This window comes from Pestalotiopsis fici (genome assembly GCF_000516985.1).
Source record: "Pestalotiopsis fici W106-1 unplaced genomic scaffold PFICI_Scf_3, whole genome shotgun sequence".
Taxonomy (NCBI): domain Eukaryota; kingdom Fungi; phylum Ascomycota; class Sordariomycetes; order Amphisphaeriales; family Sporocadaceae; genus Pestalotiopsis; species Pestalotiopsis fici.
This window is the reverse complement of record NW_006917093.1, coordinates 139137-155694: the sequence shown is the minus strand read 5'-3', so window position 1 is coordinate 155694 and position 16558 is coordinate 139137. Positions and strand designations below refer to the sequence as shown.

The window sequence follows — 16558 nt, the reverse complement described above, 5'->3', positions numbered from 1 at the left end:
CCCTCTCTGTTCTATTCGGTAGCCGCGCCCCGTTCACACAACACATCATGTTTCTGTCGGGTCTGCTGTGTGCGAGTCAGGCACCGCGTTCCCTCCATTGACTGGTGCTATCTCTCTTGTGGCAGGCCGCTAATTTTTAGACTCAGGTCGCGCGGCGACGCTGGGCTGGGCTCTGATCCAGAGTCCTGGGAACATTGGGCCACGCACTACTGCGAAATACGGTAATGCTATGCGCGGATACCCAGCTCAGCCAGATGATGGAACAATATTATGAAATGCCACAGCCCTATCCATCTTCTTGACCTCGCTTCTTGCATGTCAAGCCATGTCGAAAAAGAGATTCTTCCTGTTTTGGTCGGGGACTGCACCATTTTTAAGCGAGTTACACAACCAACGACGACACGACGACAACAGCATGGATCTATTACGACTAGTATTGCTGGCTGCTGCTGATGCTGCTATTGCTACCGCTCGGTCTTCTGGGGGGAACAAGGTCAGGGTTCCCATTGTAAGCAAGCACCGGCGGCAGCATCTATGTAAATCCTAGGATGCATGAAAGAGGAAGAAACGAAAAGCTACCAGTTGAAACTTTGGAGAAATTGATATGTGAGGATAGAATACGCATGCAATCAAATAAATGAACAATACGAGAGAGAGTATTTGCTGTCCTTCATATATCTGATTGCAAGCGCTGCTGGGCAATAGAAGGAGACAACGTTGCTTTGACGGAAGAAATGCTCTTGTTTTCCTTTTTACACAGTCATCCCGAGACTTTATACATACTTTTCCAATCTCATCTTCAAGTATTGGCACAGATATGCACAATATTAAACATGCCAACATGAGCACATGTACCCACGCGGTCTATACATGTTTTATATGTATATATTTTTGGCATTTGAAGGTCTACACCAAGAGGCTGATTATATTAAAGTGGTTGATGAGTGACGCGCTTGGGTCTCGAAGTCATACGATGATGAACAAACAGCCATGGCTGCGACTCTGGACTAGGTCCAGGGACCCAGGCGAGCCGGGCAGCTTCTCTTCGGAGCAAAGACACACACACACACCCTTGCTCCTCTCCATCCCGGAGTGGGAGCGTCGCCCGAGCTCTTCACTGATGAGCTTACTTTCCTTTGCTAGTACTACGTTATGTACACAGTATCCTCCCCTCCAAAATTTGTAAACCGTGGGGCTGGAACCCCAAACGAGCGATTCCAGATCGACATCCCCCAATTGCAAATCCCGAGATTTTGACCTCCCCAGAACACCAAAAATGGTGGTACGGGGTATCTCATACATACATACACCTATTATTACCCATCAGGTGGCACAAGAAATGCAGACGTGGACATGAGAGGTCCAAAACAGGAAACGGAATCGTTTGCAGTTGACTGGCAAACTCAGTTCATCACTTATATTCTCTGAAAAGAAACAACCAATATGACTTGGAAACCAATAATACCACATATTGGTTACCACTGATAGGTTCAAATCCCGAAGAGAAAAACAATGGATGCGGTTATCAATCAAGAACGACGTAATAGCGCCACGTTGTGCTGGGTGCATTTCGCTAGTAGCACGTATTTACGCTACATTAGGACCCACGGGCGGCGCCTCCCAAAAGATCCACGGTTCCAGATGCCTGGGAACGACTCTGGTTGAAACGAGGTTTTGCGCCGCCTGGTGAAGAAAAGCATTGCCTATGCACACCTTTTGTTGTTACTTTTCTTGAACATTTTGATTACACCCGCCTTTGCATTTTCGTGACGCTCTGATTATTATGTGCATGGTCTCTTTTTCTTCCCTTCGTGGAAAGCAAGACTTAAGAACATGTAGGGGGGTAAAAGACAACCCCTCCCTTGTGGCCCGCTTCGGCATCTGCAAAATGCCATTGCAATTACGCGGAACTTCCGAACTTCTGGGGACAGACGCGGCCTTTGCTGAGCCTCTCCCTCCCAGAAGCTCTCATGCAGGAGTCGAGAATGTAGATATATACCTAGATGCGTACCTCCTGCAAGTCCACAACAGGACTGGAAGAAAAGGAAAGGGCATTGACTTGCTCAAGTCTAGTATTCTCAAGTACATACGCATGCATTGAAATTTTTACGAATTGGCCTTGTTTGAACAACTGCCGGTGCCAGCGACAATCGGCAACAATTACCGTCGTAACCTAGCCCATTGGCACATGCACATGTTCTGATGTGATTCGCGTGAAGAAGTCCTAAAAGAGCCTTCCCTTCAAGGGGAATCAAGTGTGCCACCTTGAGTACGACGTCTGCTTGCTATGTGGGAAAGGGACCGCCCGTTGCAAAAAGGCAAGGGCAACAAACAGGGTGTGCACGGTGGCCTTTGTAACGAGATTTTTTCTCCCCCGGAAATTTACCATCTATGGACAACGAAGGCGAAGGACGATTTGAGCTCGTCAACAAGCGGACCCCAAGAGGAGGATCAACCGCGGTCCGAGAGAACAGGGGGGAAGGGGGTTTGGCCCATGAAGGCCACGGGAATAACCATATATGCCTACAATTCGCTCTCGTGTCTCATGTAGTATCAAGAATGCACCGGAGCCGAAACGACGCTTAGGCAGGAGAGAGTAACAAAATCGGTAGATGCGGCGCTTCTACTGTAATCTCCTATTGCATGGGAGGCAAAAAGGAAAAAGAAAGAAAAAGATGATGGAGCGAGCACGTTCATTCGAACCCCCAAATTTCTGCAAGTGGACTCTTCCCGACAGTCTGGTTTCCACGATATCACATTTGGGGAGCGTTGTATTTTTGTTTTCTTATTTCTTATTTTTCTCCTCCGCACGAGACGAGCTGAGCCGTTTGCCTATTCTCCGCGCTTGGCCTTGTCCCATCCATCCATTGATCCATCTATTCCCTTTTTATTCGGCTTCCCGAAGCGCTGGGACGGTTGATCCCTGGCAGACTGGCTGGCTTGCTTACTGCTGTGGAACCCCCGCCCCCGTACAACAAATTAAAACCAGCAAGCCGAACATTTGGAGTCTTGGGCTTTTATCCTCTCTCTAATTCCCTATGTTGGCCCCGACTAGGTTATAACTCTCTCGTCATGTCCATGTACTATATATGTGATTGAGGCAATTGGTCAGTATAAAAGGTGGGTATGAATGCAATATAGTCATTTGTGCATACCATGAAATCTCAAGTAAGAACTAGATGGCACACACATGTACGTACGTACAAACATTGTACACTAGAGAGAGTAGTGGGGTTTGTTGGATTCGGTTGGCTGGCTTTCGGAAGGATTGTGTATCTGATCTGATCTCAAAGCCCGGCACCTTTACCGACCAAAAGAACCAGTCACAAATACCTACTTCCCATCCTTGGTTTGATTACAAACCTTCCTTCGGGCTTTCTGAAAGAATAAACGATGAATCCCTCATTACTGTGTACTCACAGTACGATCCCCTCCTCATCACCTGAGCTCACTCTGCATGGGACTTTCAGACCAGCCTTGAAGTGGGAAGAGGCTGGTCGACAAGTTGACAAGTGCTCAATTTCTTGTCAGCACAAGCGGGAATGCAATATACACGTTTGAATCATCATATTCCACAATGTGATTGATTTTGCTGTTAATCTCACCGCTTCATCCAACAGTCGTCATGCCGTTGATTGACAAACAGACCCTTGATGGACGGCTACAACGGGAAGGGCTAGTAAGGCACTTTGAGCTGAAAGAAAAGAGGGTTTGCCCCCAAACCTGAAGTAGGCAATGTATCGTAGCATTTTACGCTTTGTTAGCCATGTGCGATTAGCATCATGCCATTTTGAATGTTGTTTGCGCCTCTCATGCATCACCAATCCGGATTCCCATTGGCTCCCCCAGTCTAAATGATCGTCGAACCCAGGTGGCAAGGTGCGCAGTATTCTCGAATACTACACAAGGCGTGGTCAGCTCAGCCAATCGAATAGGAAAGAGTGCCTCAGTTCTCACACGAGGGCGTAGAAACCCAGGCTGAAACCCCATGGCATTGCTGGAATCCCATTCGATTGCGCAATGGAGTATATGCGCCGTGCGAACCACACACATATTTTTAGCGATCTTGCTCTTTACAGTTATAGATCTACAATGGGAATCCCTCGACTGGTCATCAAAGCATTACCAGAAAAGGGAGATCGACGCGGTTCAAAAAGCATTACCGTGCATATGTGATATTGAAGCCCCCTCCCCCCTCTCTCTTTCCACCCTCCAAGTACCGACTGGCGCCGTCCAATCGAAGCTTTCCGTTTATTCTTGTTGGTTCTTTGTATTACTTCAGTACAAGTGCCGGACCCCAAACCAAAAATTGGTTCGACCCAGTCAGTGCCAGTCCACCGGATCCCAAACTCTCCTTGCTTTGATGGAGACGGCATCCAACCCGATAGACTGGAAAGTTTCTGCCTTCATGCAGAAGACGGGAAACCGCAGCAAAGAAAGATATTACCCATTCAAGTGGGTGTACAAAGTACGATTGCATTCCTTTGGTTTGTTCCTCGGCTCCATGTAGCCGAGCCTATCTTTGACTGAAATGCTTAATCTCGAAGGAAAAAAAATCGTACGTTGTCTCAAGAATAGGAATACTAGAAACCGGGTCACAATGGACACACATTTACATTCCACAAGAATCACCTCTATTCTGCTCATCTAGACTTGGAAATGTATGATATCATGTTGTCCAGTGCAAGAAATGATTAAACCTCAGTGCCTGTCGGGTCTAACAAAACTTACGCTGGATGACAAGATGTACTCTACATCCACATCGCAACCAGCCCCTCTAAAGGCAACCCGGACCCAAAAAACCGTAAACTATTGGTTTGTGTTTGTCTAAGACTAGCCCTTGGTAGCTCCAGACTGCCAATTCTTTTCATTCGTCCAAATGCGACGAACGGGCAGATGCTACTATACATTTCAACCCACCCCTCTTCTCTCTCACAGACACACACTCTCTCTCCTATGGGCGACTAGGGAAGAGTTCATGTCGAGTGCTCGCCCTCAGCAAGGATTCAAAGATAAACCCCCCGTCAAAAAGGAGGTTGTTCTAGCCAGAAACTAGTCTTGATCGATCATTGGTGTCATCGGTGTATACGGAGTTCGCTTACAGATAACATACGCGCTTCTTCTTCTTTCTTCTCATTTTTCAGCCTCACTTCGGCGTTGGGGGGTAAAGGCTTGGCGCTGGAAATCTATGGGCAGGAGATTTTCTGGATCAACTCTAGAAGCGTCTATTTCTTTTTAGTTTTCTTGATATGTAGAATGCTCAAAAGGTATCGACAGCCCTATGTGACCTTTCCCTTTTCAATCCTTTTCTCACCCCCCACCTCCTCTTTCCCTTTGTCTACGGCCGTTATATTTCTTGACTCAGCTACAAAGTACTAACCCGTTTTTGCTTTCCTCGACCACGTGTTTGTTGCCATGCCATTCACCCACTGGGCTGAAGAAAGGCTACCTGCATTTTCTTCTTGTGTCTTGGAAAACGACGCCCCGCCCCGTGGTTGACTTTGACGTCCTTGGCTTGTTTTTCCTCTTGTGGCGTCATCTAGTCGGATTACATGAAAGTACTTCGGCAGTTTTCTAGTTTATTGCAGTGTATCACGGAGGGTAAGGCCTCTGGCATCGGCTACCTGCATGCGTCTAGAATCACTTGACTGATGGTTCACAATCGTTTGCTGATGTCGTCGATGAGAGATCTACAGCTATTCTCAGATCCGTCCGCCTCGTCATGGTCGCTAGGCCAGGATCTGGCTGGCTGGCTGGTTCTCCCCTGGTTGGCCAGTAGCAATGAATGTCATGTATTTCTCATACACTAGTCTAATTCTCACCTAGACATATCGATCACAACCTTGGTGGCCATCATTACCAGTTGGGGGAAGGAAAAAGGGAACAGACTGGTCTCGCCCAAAACAAGTATGATGGGAGTATACTACAGACCTATCAACAACAGCTAATGAGCCTCCAATGCGAGCTCCCCATCAGACGGCCGTATTCATTTCGGCCGAGCCATGTTATTCATTAATCCTCTAGTCTTGCCGTAATTATTCCCTAATGTCTGGACCGAAGCTTAGAAAGAATCCGTCGGGGACGGCGGTCGAAAGAGCCTCACGACGATTCTGCTTTCGCCGGTCAGTGGCTGTGCTGAGAGTTTCTAGGCGGGTGTTGAGATAGGATTGCACGTCGCTAACAATGCCCCTGCTCAGCGCAGCCTGGAAATTGGCCAAATCAATAATAGGCAACAGTTTTGCGGCCTCGTAGAATCTGCCACGAATCGACGTCTCGTCCCTGTCTTGGTTTTGTGAAATAAGAACCCAATCAAAACGGGTACCCGCACGCTTTCTGATCTCACTACGGAATTGCTGTTCGCGAATCATGGCGGCAGGCAGTGGGCCGTGGGTGGGCATTGGTTGCTGCATTGCTCTCTCCTCGAGCCGATAAATGTCTCCCACGAAATGGAGACCGTCCGCGGCAACATAGATCTCGCGCAAATGCATGACGACAGGTAGACTCTTGATCCACGTTGGATTGTTCTCGTTTGAACGCAGCCGGTAACGAACAGCTTCATTCACACAGATGCGCTCGGCTCCAAGGAACAGCCCACCGACACTTTGCTTGTTGGGATCTATTGGGTTGATAGCATAGTTGTTGAAGGTCGAGTAAGAATCATTAATCTCGGCGACCGCCAGCTTGCTTGCCTCGAGTCCGAGCATTTCTTGCTTCTGCCGGTCACCACCCGCGTATTGGCTGTACTGATGCCAATCAACCTGGCTCATCTTACGGCCCTGTATCTCTCTCATGTTGACTATAGACAAATGATCAGCTTCCGAGGTTGTAGTAATCTTGACATGTCAAGTGAAAGACAAAATTGATGCCTCGAGGACATGGACTCACCAGGAGGAACACTAAAGGCCAGGTAGGGCCGCATATCAGGCTCAGTCTTCAACACATTCTCTAACTGAATAGCTGAATGTGCCAAAGGCTTGATGAGACACTTGGGTTGATCATTGCCAGCTCCATTTGGTGGAACAATCTCGAGGACAACACCCAGTCGCCAGGCATTATTATTCTTGTACCAAACAATTTCACCTTCCCGAAATATGACAATCTCCTCAGGAGAGGGCCTCGCCTCTGTCTGAATCTGAGTCAAGTTTGAGGAGCTCGCAGCGTTCACTGGTATATGAACAGGTGTTTGCATATGGGAAGGTGTAGGTGCCGGAACCGGAGTTGGAGCCGGTGCTGCAGTAGAGACCGCAGCGGCAGGCGCAGCAGGAACAGGGACAGGAATCGGCTGCTGCTGCTGTTGCTGTTGTTGGTGTGGTACAGCTGCTGGCTGAGGCTGGACTGCAGCTCTTGGAAGTGCTTGAGATTTGTTGACAGATGAAGCAGAGGCGGACCTCCTCATCGACGTTGCCTGCAAAGCCGGTGACGCAGCAGGGGATCCGTGGGCCGAAACTGGTCCGGTGGCTGCCGTTATCCTCTTCTTCAGAGCCTCGGGCTCGTGCTTGGCGCTCTTGTTACATAATTTGCAAGCACAGTCTCCCTGATCATTTGATCCACCTATGATCCATATGAGATGATGAAAGAACTCGTTGGCAGTAGCATAACTTCTCGGATTCCCGCTCCTATCACTAAGAGGATGCCCGTAAATGAAGTAGTCGTGGTTCTCCCTTTTGTCCTTGTCCGCCTTTGTCTCTGTAAGATGACTGTAAGTATGGTTCATCAACGTGAGAGGAGGGCGCCACCCACTGGGCTTTCTTCGAATATGGTAGTTTTCTGGCAATTCCTTCAAAATGTAGTTGCGAGCTTTTATAGAATTAGTAACGGCCATATCAGCAGCGGTGCCAAGGGAGCAAGCATACTTCGAGCTACCGGATCCCTTATCAAGAACTGATCTCGCAAGAGGCCCCCTAGCTTGAGTAGAAACTCTTGGTATTTCCGCTTGTCAATCTCGGAGTCGTCTGGATTGAGCCTTTCTGCTGCCTTGTATTGCTCTTCCGGCCAAAGTTTGCCATCGCTACTTGTCGATCTGAGTGCAAATTCGAAGACCTGCCTTGACGGGTTGAGTTGACCGCCTGCCCCAGCGACAACAGCAGCCATGGCTTCAATGTCGCTTTCTCAACCACACGACACGGGGCGACCAGCCGACCAGCCGACCAGCCAAGACAATGCCCAAATCGCGGCTCGACCAATTTTGCTTCAGCTCTAGTGAAAAGGTCTTGACTCTTGGACAAGTATCTCAGCAAGTCCTATAGGTCTGTACTTGACGATACTACTCGTTCCAAGTCGGCGGGCTGCAGTGTCTGGCTCCTTTGCCTGATCGCTGGCCTCGCAAGTCCAAAAGGCTGCACTTGATGCCAGCAGACAGATGTGGATACGCTAGCGTGAAGCGTTCCGACGAGGCTGGTGAAGGGGTGCTGTGCTGATCCTACGGAGAGTCCAATCGACGCCCCAAGCTAAAGATAAACGGACTGATATAATTCCACAATATCTCCTGGCTGTTAATATCACGGTATAGTGATGAAGTGATGGCTGTTTGGTGCAATTGACGCCGAGAGGCGTTGGAATGAAGTTGTTTTGTCTAGCAAACGGGGGCTTCAAGCTGTCAGAGTCGCTGCACGGAATTTGTATGTGGGCGCCACTTTTCTATCTGCAAGTGTAAAGAGCGACTGGGCTAACCAAATTTGGACTTGCGTTTTGGCGCGTCGCTGGCTTTCTGCCCATGAATACAAAGTCAAGTAAATGAGCAAAATTGTATTTGGTTCGTGCAGTTGTTTTTACATCAACTACAGCCACAAGACCCCGAGTACATAATTCCCCAGCATATTGATTACAATTGTCAATAAAGACAAACTTGCTATTCTGGCCTACAAGCAATGCACCACGCCACTTGGTCACAGGTTCTCACACAATATGCCAATCCAAGGCTTTCACCATTGAACATGACTTGCAGTTCAATGAGGCCGAAGAGATCGAAGAAATTGAGTATTGGGTACCGGATTTGCACCTGCCAAAAGGGAAACCATTTGAGATGGGTTACAACCTGTTATCTCCATCTAGTCAGGGGCCAAGAGGAAGAATACCTAGAATGGGGCATGAAAATGATAAAAGTCTATTGGTCTCCTACTCGTCTCCAACGCAATGTCCCATGGGCACAATGGCCAAGTCGACAAGAGGCATACGGCACTGGGCGCCTAGAATATATCTAGAGTTCTGGGTTAATCACACTGCAGAGGGTATAAGTGCGCACGGAGCCACAGAGTCAAAGTTACCACCGAATCCATATCCTGGCTCACTTGAAATACATGTGATTGTATTTGATGATCTACCTACCTTGCCATGGACTATCCGAGTAAAATACTACGTGTGTAAATGTTGGACACTGTGACAAATGCATTCAAGTCAGCCAATTCAGCCCTATCATTCGAGGCAGCGTGTTTATCCACATGCAGCGGGGGCGTGCAACATCGTTTGAGTCTAACGAATGGAGATCCTTGAATATGAGAGCTTGATTTCCCGATCTGATCGGGAAATTCAACTTGCCGCCACATTTATATCGTTGCTGCTGATCCCGTTGTCGGAGACTATATTATTATAATGCCTGAGTTGCACGAGATCTTTTGATAAATCCACAGCAAAAACATGATAAGTAGACGAAATTTCATGTTAGACTGTGTGGTCCTTTACTTTTTCTGTGAAATAGCAGGCGAATAACAAAAGTTTCTGTATGCCAAGATCCCCCTGATTCTGCGCATGCTATAGTCGACTCTTACTCCTCTAACACAGCAACCATGGTATCAACGGTATGTGTTTACATGAAAAGTTCAGTGTAAAAGAACATGTCGGTGGTCTCTTTTGACTGATATATCAAAAGCATTGGGATAGACTTGTGCGCTTCGTCGCAGTTGAAGACAATCAGATTTATATTGGGGAACCCACAGACACAGAAGTAGATGGTATGTATAAAAGACGGTCACCTCATTGTCGCAACGTCTCAGTCCTGAAGGAATTGATGCTTACAAGTCCGGCAATGCCAGTTGGCGCAGCACTTGCCCTCTCTCAACCAGTGACGGTCAGAACCAGCTCGGCCCAATCTGTGCTTGATCTGTCGGCCGAGGCGACGGGCGAGATTCGAACGATTGGCAAGCTGCTGCCACCTCTGAGCAGCGAGGAAGTCGGTACCATCCGGTGCATCGGGCTCAATTACCGCAACCACGCGCGGGAGATGAATCTGGAGCTCCCGGACCACCCGACCTTGTTCTTCAAGCCGGCAACCTGCTTGGGCGCGCCCAACGCACCTCTAGTAATCCCCCAGCAAGCCACAGACAGCCAGGCCGATTACGAAGCCGAGCTGGCCGTTGTCATTGGCAAATCGGCCCGCAACGTCCCCGTGGACCGCGCCCTTGACCACGTGCTGGGCTACCTCTGCTCCAACGACGTGACGGCACGCAAGCACCAGTTCCACGGCGCGCAGTGGGGTTTTGGTAAAGGTTTCGACGGCTTTGCGCCCATGGGCCCTTGTCTGGTCTCGCCGCGGCGGGTGCCCGACCCAAGCGTCTTGAAGCTACGGACCACGCTCAACGGCGAGGTCATGCAAGAGGGGGCTGCCGACGACATGATTTTTAGTATTGCCGAAATCATTGCCTACTTATCCCAGGGTACCACGCTGGCACCAGGCACTGTCATAATGACGGGTACTCCCCACGGCATCGGTGTTAGCAAGAACCCGCCCGTCTTTCTCAAGCCCGACGACGACGTCAGAATCGTTATCAGCCACGGATTGGGCAGCCTGGTTAATCGCGTCGTGTATGAGGAGACTTCTGGTTCGCTCAAGAATGGTACGGTATAAGTCGTCCAAATCATTGATGTAATTCATCAAGATGATGCAGTGGAGTTCTCGATGAAGGAGAGAAGGTTTGTCGTCATATTGGATATCGGTCAAACATGGCCGGGATTGCGCAAACAATTTGGAATTATTACACATTTTACTTGCAGTGAGATCAGATAGCATTGTTATAGGAGCACATGATTTTCCTTCCTTCTCTTCATGCATGCACCCATAATCCAGGGAGGCTTTTATATCTGGTGATCCTGCATGATTGTATCTAAAACCTGTTCCCAATGAGTGAGGTCGACGGTTTCGGGAAACGCATAGTTTTGATCATCCCACATGGTCGCCCCTTTGACGGATCCGAACCCGGCTGCCGCATTCATGGACATGCCAAAGAAGGGATCCCTCAATCGGGCACCATTCACCGGGTCTCCTCCCTCCATGCCCTCGACGTGATCCATTATAGGCTGGTGGGCTGCAGTCTGGTGAAGAGAAGGGGTGGACAAGGCCGGGAGGGAATCGGGTAGTGGAATGGCGCTGTTACTGCTGCCACCGCTTGGGGGTATACTGCTATTGGCGGTCATCCTCCGAGCAGCGCCTCTAATGGCCTGGCGCGTCTTTTTGATACACAGCTCACATATCTTGACCTCGGCAAGCGCAAACTCGTTGAGCCAGACGTCATTCCGCTGCAGCTCGCAGTAGGCTTCGAGGTCTTCAAGGATCGCCTGGGAGCGGTTCGAAAAGGGATCCCGCACGATTATGATACCCAGGATAAGGGCGCTATTGAACATATTGTGAGGGCCCAGCGTCCACTTCATTCTATCCACCAGGGGCTGCGAGAAGTACTTGAGGCGCATTTCCAGATCGGCACATGCCGAAGCGATACACGTGTCGTTGCTGAATCGATATCGGTTGGTGATGGACTGCCGAAGCAGAAATGGCCGATGAAGCGTCACCTTGGCAAAGTGAGACATGCTGTGCAGGCGCAGACGACTCCATCGCAGCCATTTGTATTGGTCGTCCTTTGATAGATCAGGTTCCTGGAGTCTAAAATATGGTGGGAGCTTATCTTCCCATGCAACAATCTCAGCGTGAAGCGCGAGAACAGTGTCATAAGACACCTGGAATAGCCCAAAGCACCGCTCTTGAATTTTGCCTACAATAACGCTTAGTTCGTGCCCGAGGCGGTTACCGAGGTTGAGCGTTGGCTCCGACAGTGGGCGCTCTACAGCTCGCTCGGCCTCGGCCTCGTCCAAGTCGTCCAGGTCGAGGTTGGATGCGAGCTTGACAATGCACTGCTGGTCAACAATGGCAAAGGGTCGACCAATGGACAGGGCTATCGTCTTGTCGAGCGTGTAAAGATGACTCCATACCCGCCGACGGACCTCGGTCTTTTGGCGGCACAAGCCCCATCGCTCACCATCAATGTGCATCCCCTGGGCCTGTGCCATGCGCATGGCAAAGCTCGATGTCAGCCAGGACTCCGAGATCCTCCGCGAGTAAATGAGGTACCATGTTACCAAGACACCGGCCCGGACGAGGTCGACGGACTCTCCGTAGAATGTGGGCGCAATGACAATGGCTCGCCTCGCCGCCCAGTAAAAACGCAAAGACGTGTCTTGCAGGTCACGGGCAATGTCTTTGTTGGCCGGCTCCTTGCCATCGAGCAGGACCGCATACGCAAGCACTATGAACAGCAAGGCGAGCCACCTGAGGTCGATGGTGGCCAGATCATCAAAACCAAAGGTCCTAGACCAGAAGAGCTCGTACTTGTTGCTGAAGTCCTTGACCTCGATCGCATCAATTGCCCAGTTTAGTTCCTGAACAAAAGCATCTTTTAGCCGGTCTACCGTGGCCTTCTTTCGCGGTAGTATGCCCAGCAAATCCCATATCTGAGAGAAGGGACCGCCCTCGTCGCGAAAGGAGTGAATAGAACTTGCAATCGACTTGTTTGGGAGGCCAGAGGAGAAGTCAGGTGCTGGAGCTTGGATGATCTTTGCCGCAGCCTGGGGACCAAAATAAGAGGATCCAAAGAAGGACGGAGCATCCCTGCTTCTGTATAAATCGCCAACGGAGCACTGTGGTATGTCCGCGGTCCGTTGCGGGGAGAGTGTGCCACGAGAACCCTCGTTCAAGATGGTGGGCGAGAGACGTCTTCTTTCATCCAAGGGTATCTCATGGCCGCCTTCGGTATTATCCAGAAGCTCTTCATGGGTCGTGGTAACACTATTGGTTTGCGCTCCAGCATTGATATAAGTGCAGTCTTTTCCTACTCCCCTTCGACTACAATCCCAACGAGCACTTTGTCAGCTGATATCCGTGCAGCAGATGGATTCAAGCATTGTCTACTACTCACCGGCAATTGAAGCATGGATGACTACCATCGCACTGGGTTTCAACTGAATCAGCGCTGTGATCTTGCCAATCTTCTCGAGCTCCTCTGCAAATCAATGCTGAATGGCAAGAATCTTGCGGTGCTATTTTGAAAGAACAACCCGCGCTTTGAGGTACGGTATCTATTGCACTTTGATTCCCGCATGATGGAATCCAACAGACTCACCCGTTGTTTGCGCCGGCGGCAAGAAACACAAGCAACGGCATGCCGGCCTCTCTTGGTCTTTCTCTCTGGTGGCGTCGCCTCACCATGATTTCGTTTATCCGAACGGGATATGCTGACGTTTCCGGTGCCGGCGGCGGATACTTTACTACGAGACCGGATTTCATTGTCGTCCTCGACCGGTCGTGTCATTCTATCACATCACCATGCAAGGGCGACGATCGGAAATTTCGGGGAAATGGTGGAGCATGAGTTTTCATCTGTCGGGGAATTGCAACGAGATGGGGGGATGAGTGATACGACCCAGACTCGCCAGACTCCAATTGTTATATGGCACGTTATCGGCAATCTCGAGAATATCCCGAAAAGGGTTTATTACGGCCAATGCGTATCATTGGGAGCCAGAGTTTTAGCTTACTCAAATAGTATGTGGTGTTCCACTCAATTCGGGCATATTATATGGGTCCTGCACCGCCTTTATCACATCGCCTCGAGTCATACAATGCCGTATTCAGAGGTAGGCTTAATTAAATCCGTTTGCTTGGCTGGACGGGAGGGTTGGTCCGGTCGCATCAAGCAATGCTCGACAGGATGTACTACTCGGTACAGATTACATTCGACGTGAGTAGTAGATAACGGTCTCCTCCCCGCTTCTCCATATTCTCTGGGCCCACGAATCAACCCATCGAACCAAGCAGGGTTCCAGTATCTACAGCACATTTCCCGATCAGTTGTCGGAAATTGAAAGATTGTATCGTGGGCCTATCTTCACCACCAGCACAGCAACAGTAAAAGTCAGCAACTATGTATAATGCCCTGTAAAAGGCTTGATAGCCATACGGTATTTCATGATATAATTGAGCCAGTTGTACGAACAATGACTACCACAGAATTTTGATCCCCGGGGGCATCACTCTTTTCACGGCCTTGATCCTCAACAATCGTTTTTGGCATCATTTTGACTAACAAGCCAATAAAACCAAGCATAGCCAGCGTAAGCGGACGCTGAGGCTCGCCACTCTGCAGTTGCTATTGTTCCAAGTCCAAAAAAAATAGGCAACCTATCATGGCGACAGAAACGACCATACCAGTCGAGAAAAACTTCGGCTTGGACGAGCATGGATCCCCAGAGAAGGAGAAATCCGGCTCTGTCAGTGCTGCTGTAGACTTACACATTGACCCTGCAGCGGAGAAACGTCTGCTTCGAAAGCTGGATATGTTTTTGGCGCCCATGATGATTCTCTGCTTCTTGGTTGCATACCTTGATAGAAGTAATATTGGTGAGTCTTGCTTGCGCTTTGGAGGCCCTAATTGACGAAGCCCGTTTGTTGAATTCAATGCAGAGGCCTAATTCGATCGGAAACAGGAAACGCAGCGATCGCCGGCATGACAGACGACTTGAACCTAATCGGCAACCAGCTCAACGTTGCCGTGACGCTCTTCTATGTGACCTACATTGCGTTTGAGATACCCGCCTCCCTCGTTCTCAAGAAAGCCCGGCCGAGTAGGCTCATCCCAACCTTTGTTATTGGCTGGAGCATCGTCATTATCGGTTCCGCCTTTGTCAAGAATTACGCCGGTCTCATTGCCACGCGCCTGTTGCTCGGCGTCTTCGAGTCCGGACTCTTCCCCTGTCTGACCCTCTACCTCAGCACATTTTACAAGAAAGAGGAACAAGCTCGCCGCATCTCGTACCTCTTCGTCGCTGCTGCGCTTTCGGGCGCCTTTGGAGGGCTGCTCGCATACGCGCTGACTAGTATGCATGGAGCTCACGGCCTGGCTGGATGGCGGTGGCTCTTCCTCATTGAGGGTCTCATCTCCGCTGCGGTTGGCATCATGACGATTTTTCTCTTGCCGGACCACTTTGAGACGGCCTGGGTAAGCAATTTCCGATGCCATTTCCCCTCCTTTCTCGGTTGTCTCATGAGCAAACATTACCCAAAATGGTGCTGCAAGAAAGCAGACTTGGACAACTTGATCAAAAGAGCTATTCCAAAGCCATTCATCCACGCGAAAAGTCAACTGCTAATACATCTTGTAGTGGATGCGTGAGGACGAAAAGGTCCTGATGCGTGTACGCGCCGAGCAAACCAGAATCTACGCTGGCCAGTCGGACGAATTAGACAAGGCGGAAGTCAAGTTGGCATTCAAGGATCCCAAGGTCTGGTTGTCTTCGTTCTGTCAGTTCTGTGCTGATACGTGCTCCTTTGGGTTTGGCACATTCTTGCCCACGATCATCAAGGGGTTCGGATTCGACTCTGTGCGCACACAGCTCCTCACAGCCCCTGTGTACATCTGGGCGTCTGCTGTTTACATTTTTATATCCTTCATGTCGGACAAGATTAACCGCCGTGCCGTCTTCATGGTCCCTCTAGCTCTGGTATCTGCTGCAGGTTATTCCATGTTGTTGGGTGTGTCCATGTCCAACACTTGGGTCTTGTACTTTGCCACCTTTGTGACAGCTACCGGCATTTACTGCATTGTGGGACTGAACGTTACGTGGATAAGTAATAGTAACGCAGGTTACTTTAAACGGGCGACGGCGATCGGACTCCAGCAGACCATTGGCAACAGCGCCGGAATCATGGCCGGCCAAATCTACAGACTCACAGAAGCCGATGGGAGGTATACCATTGGACATGCAATTTCCCTCGCGACTGTGGTCTTGGCCGCGATTGGGTACTTTGTCATGTGGGCTGCACTCAAGAGAGCCAATGACAAGCGCGACAACATGAATGCCGAGGATCGAGCCATGCAAATCGAAGCTGGCAAGAGTGGTGACAGACATCCCGACTTCCGCTATGTGCTATAAGCTTCGACCGCCGAACAGTGCGAGACATGTCTGTTTGTGGGATTAGTATATATGGTAGTATAGATATCTATCAACGTTTTATTCTGTGCCCTATCGTACATGTAAAGGCATATTTTGTGAGATGTTTTTGCAAAGCACGAGAAGATTGGAAAACTGCAGACGAGCTAGATATGTGATTCTCAATAATTTGCCGTGGTTTTGTGGATATTGCTGAATCGGCATGCAAAAGCGCCAAGTTGTGACTTTATCTGGCATAAACTTATGTGCATTCAAACAACAAATAGCTTTGTTGGATAGATGATTATTACGGATGCCCAGAGGGCAAACTGTTGAAAAACCAAGATTTGGATAAAATCACTCTATTTAC

General features: G+C 49.5%; 4 protein-coding genes across 4 annotated transcripts; 2 read left to right on the top strand and 2 right to left on the bottom strand.

The window, feature by feature from the left end:
* Nucleotides 1–6035: 6035 nt before the first annotated feature.
* On the bottom strand, nt 6036–8091 carry PFICI_04250 (uncharacterized protein; the record flags this gene model as incomplete). Its single annotated transcript, XM_007832831.1, has 4 exons — nt 6036–6796; nt 6886–7686; nt 7741–7797; nt 7854–8091. The coding sequence occupies 4 exons, from the start codon at nt 8089–8091 to the stop codon at nt 6036–6038; spliced, it is 1857 nt and encodes a 618-aa protein (XP_007831022.1).
* A 1930-nt stretch (nt 8092–10021) lies between these two features.
* On the top strand, nt 10022–10840 carry PFICI_04249 (uncharacterized protein; the record flags this gene model as incomplete). Its single annotated transcript, XM_007832830.1, has 1 exon — nt 10022–10840. The coding sequence occupies one exon, from the start codon at nt 10022–10024 to the stop codon at nt 10838–10840; it is 819 nt and encodes a 272-aa protein (XP_007831021.1).
* A 227-nt stretch (nt 10841–11067) lies between these two features.
* On the bottom strand, nt 11068–13206 carry PFICI_04248 (uncharacterized protein; the record flags this gene model as incomplete). The annotated part of the gene is made up of 2 exons (XM_007832829.1): nt 11068–13091; nt 13179–13206. 2 exons carry the CDS (start codon nt 13204–13206, stop codon nt 11068–11070), a joined length of 2052 nt encoding a protein of 683 aa, XP_007831020.1.
* A 1239-nt stretch (nt 13207–14445) lies between these two features.
* PFICI_04247 (uncharacterized protein) lies at nt 14446–16191 on the top strand (the record flags this gene model as incomplete). The annotated part of the gene is made up of 3 exons (XM_007832828.1): nt 14446–14659; nt 14746–15257; nt 15421–16191. The coding sequence occupies 3 exons, from the start codon at nt 14446–14448 to the stop codon at nt 16189–16191; spliced, it is 1497 nt and encodes a 498-aa protein (XP_007831019.1).
* Between the last annotated feature and the right edge of the window lie 367 nt (nt 16192–16558).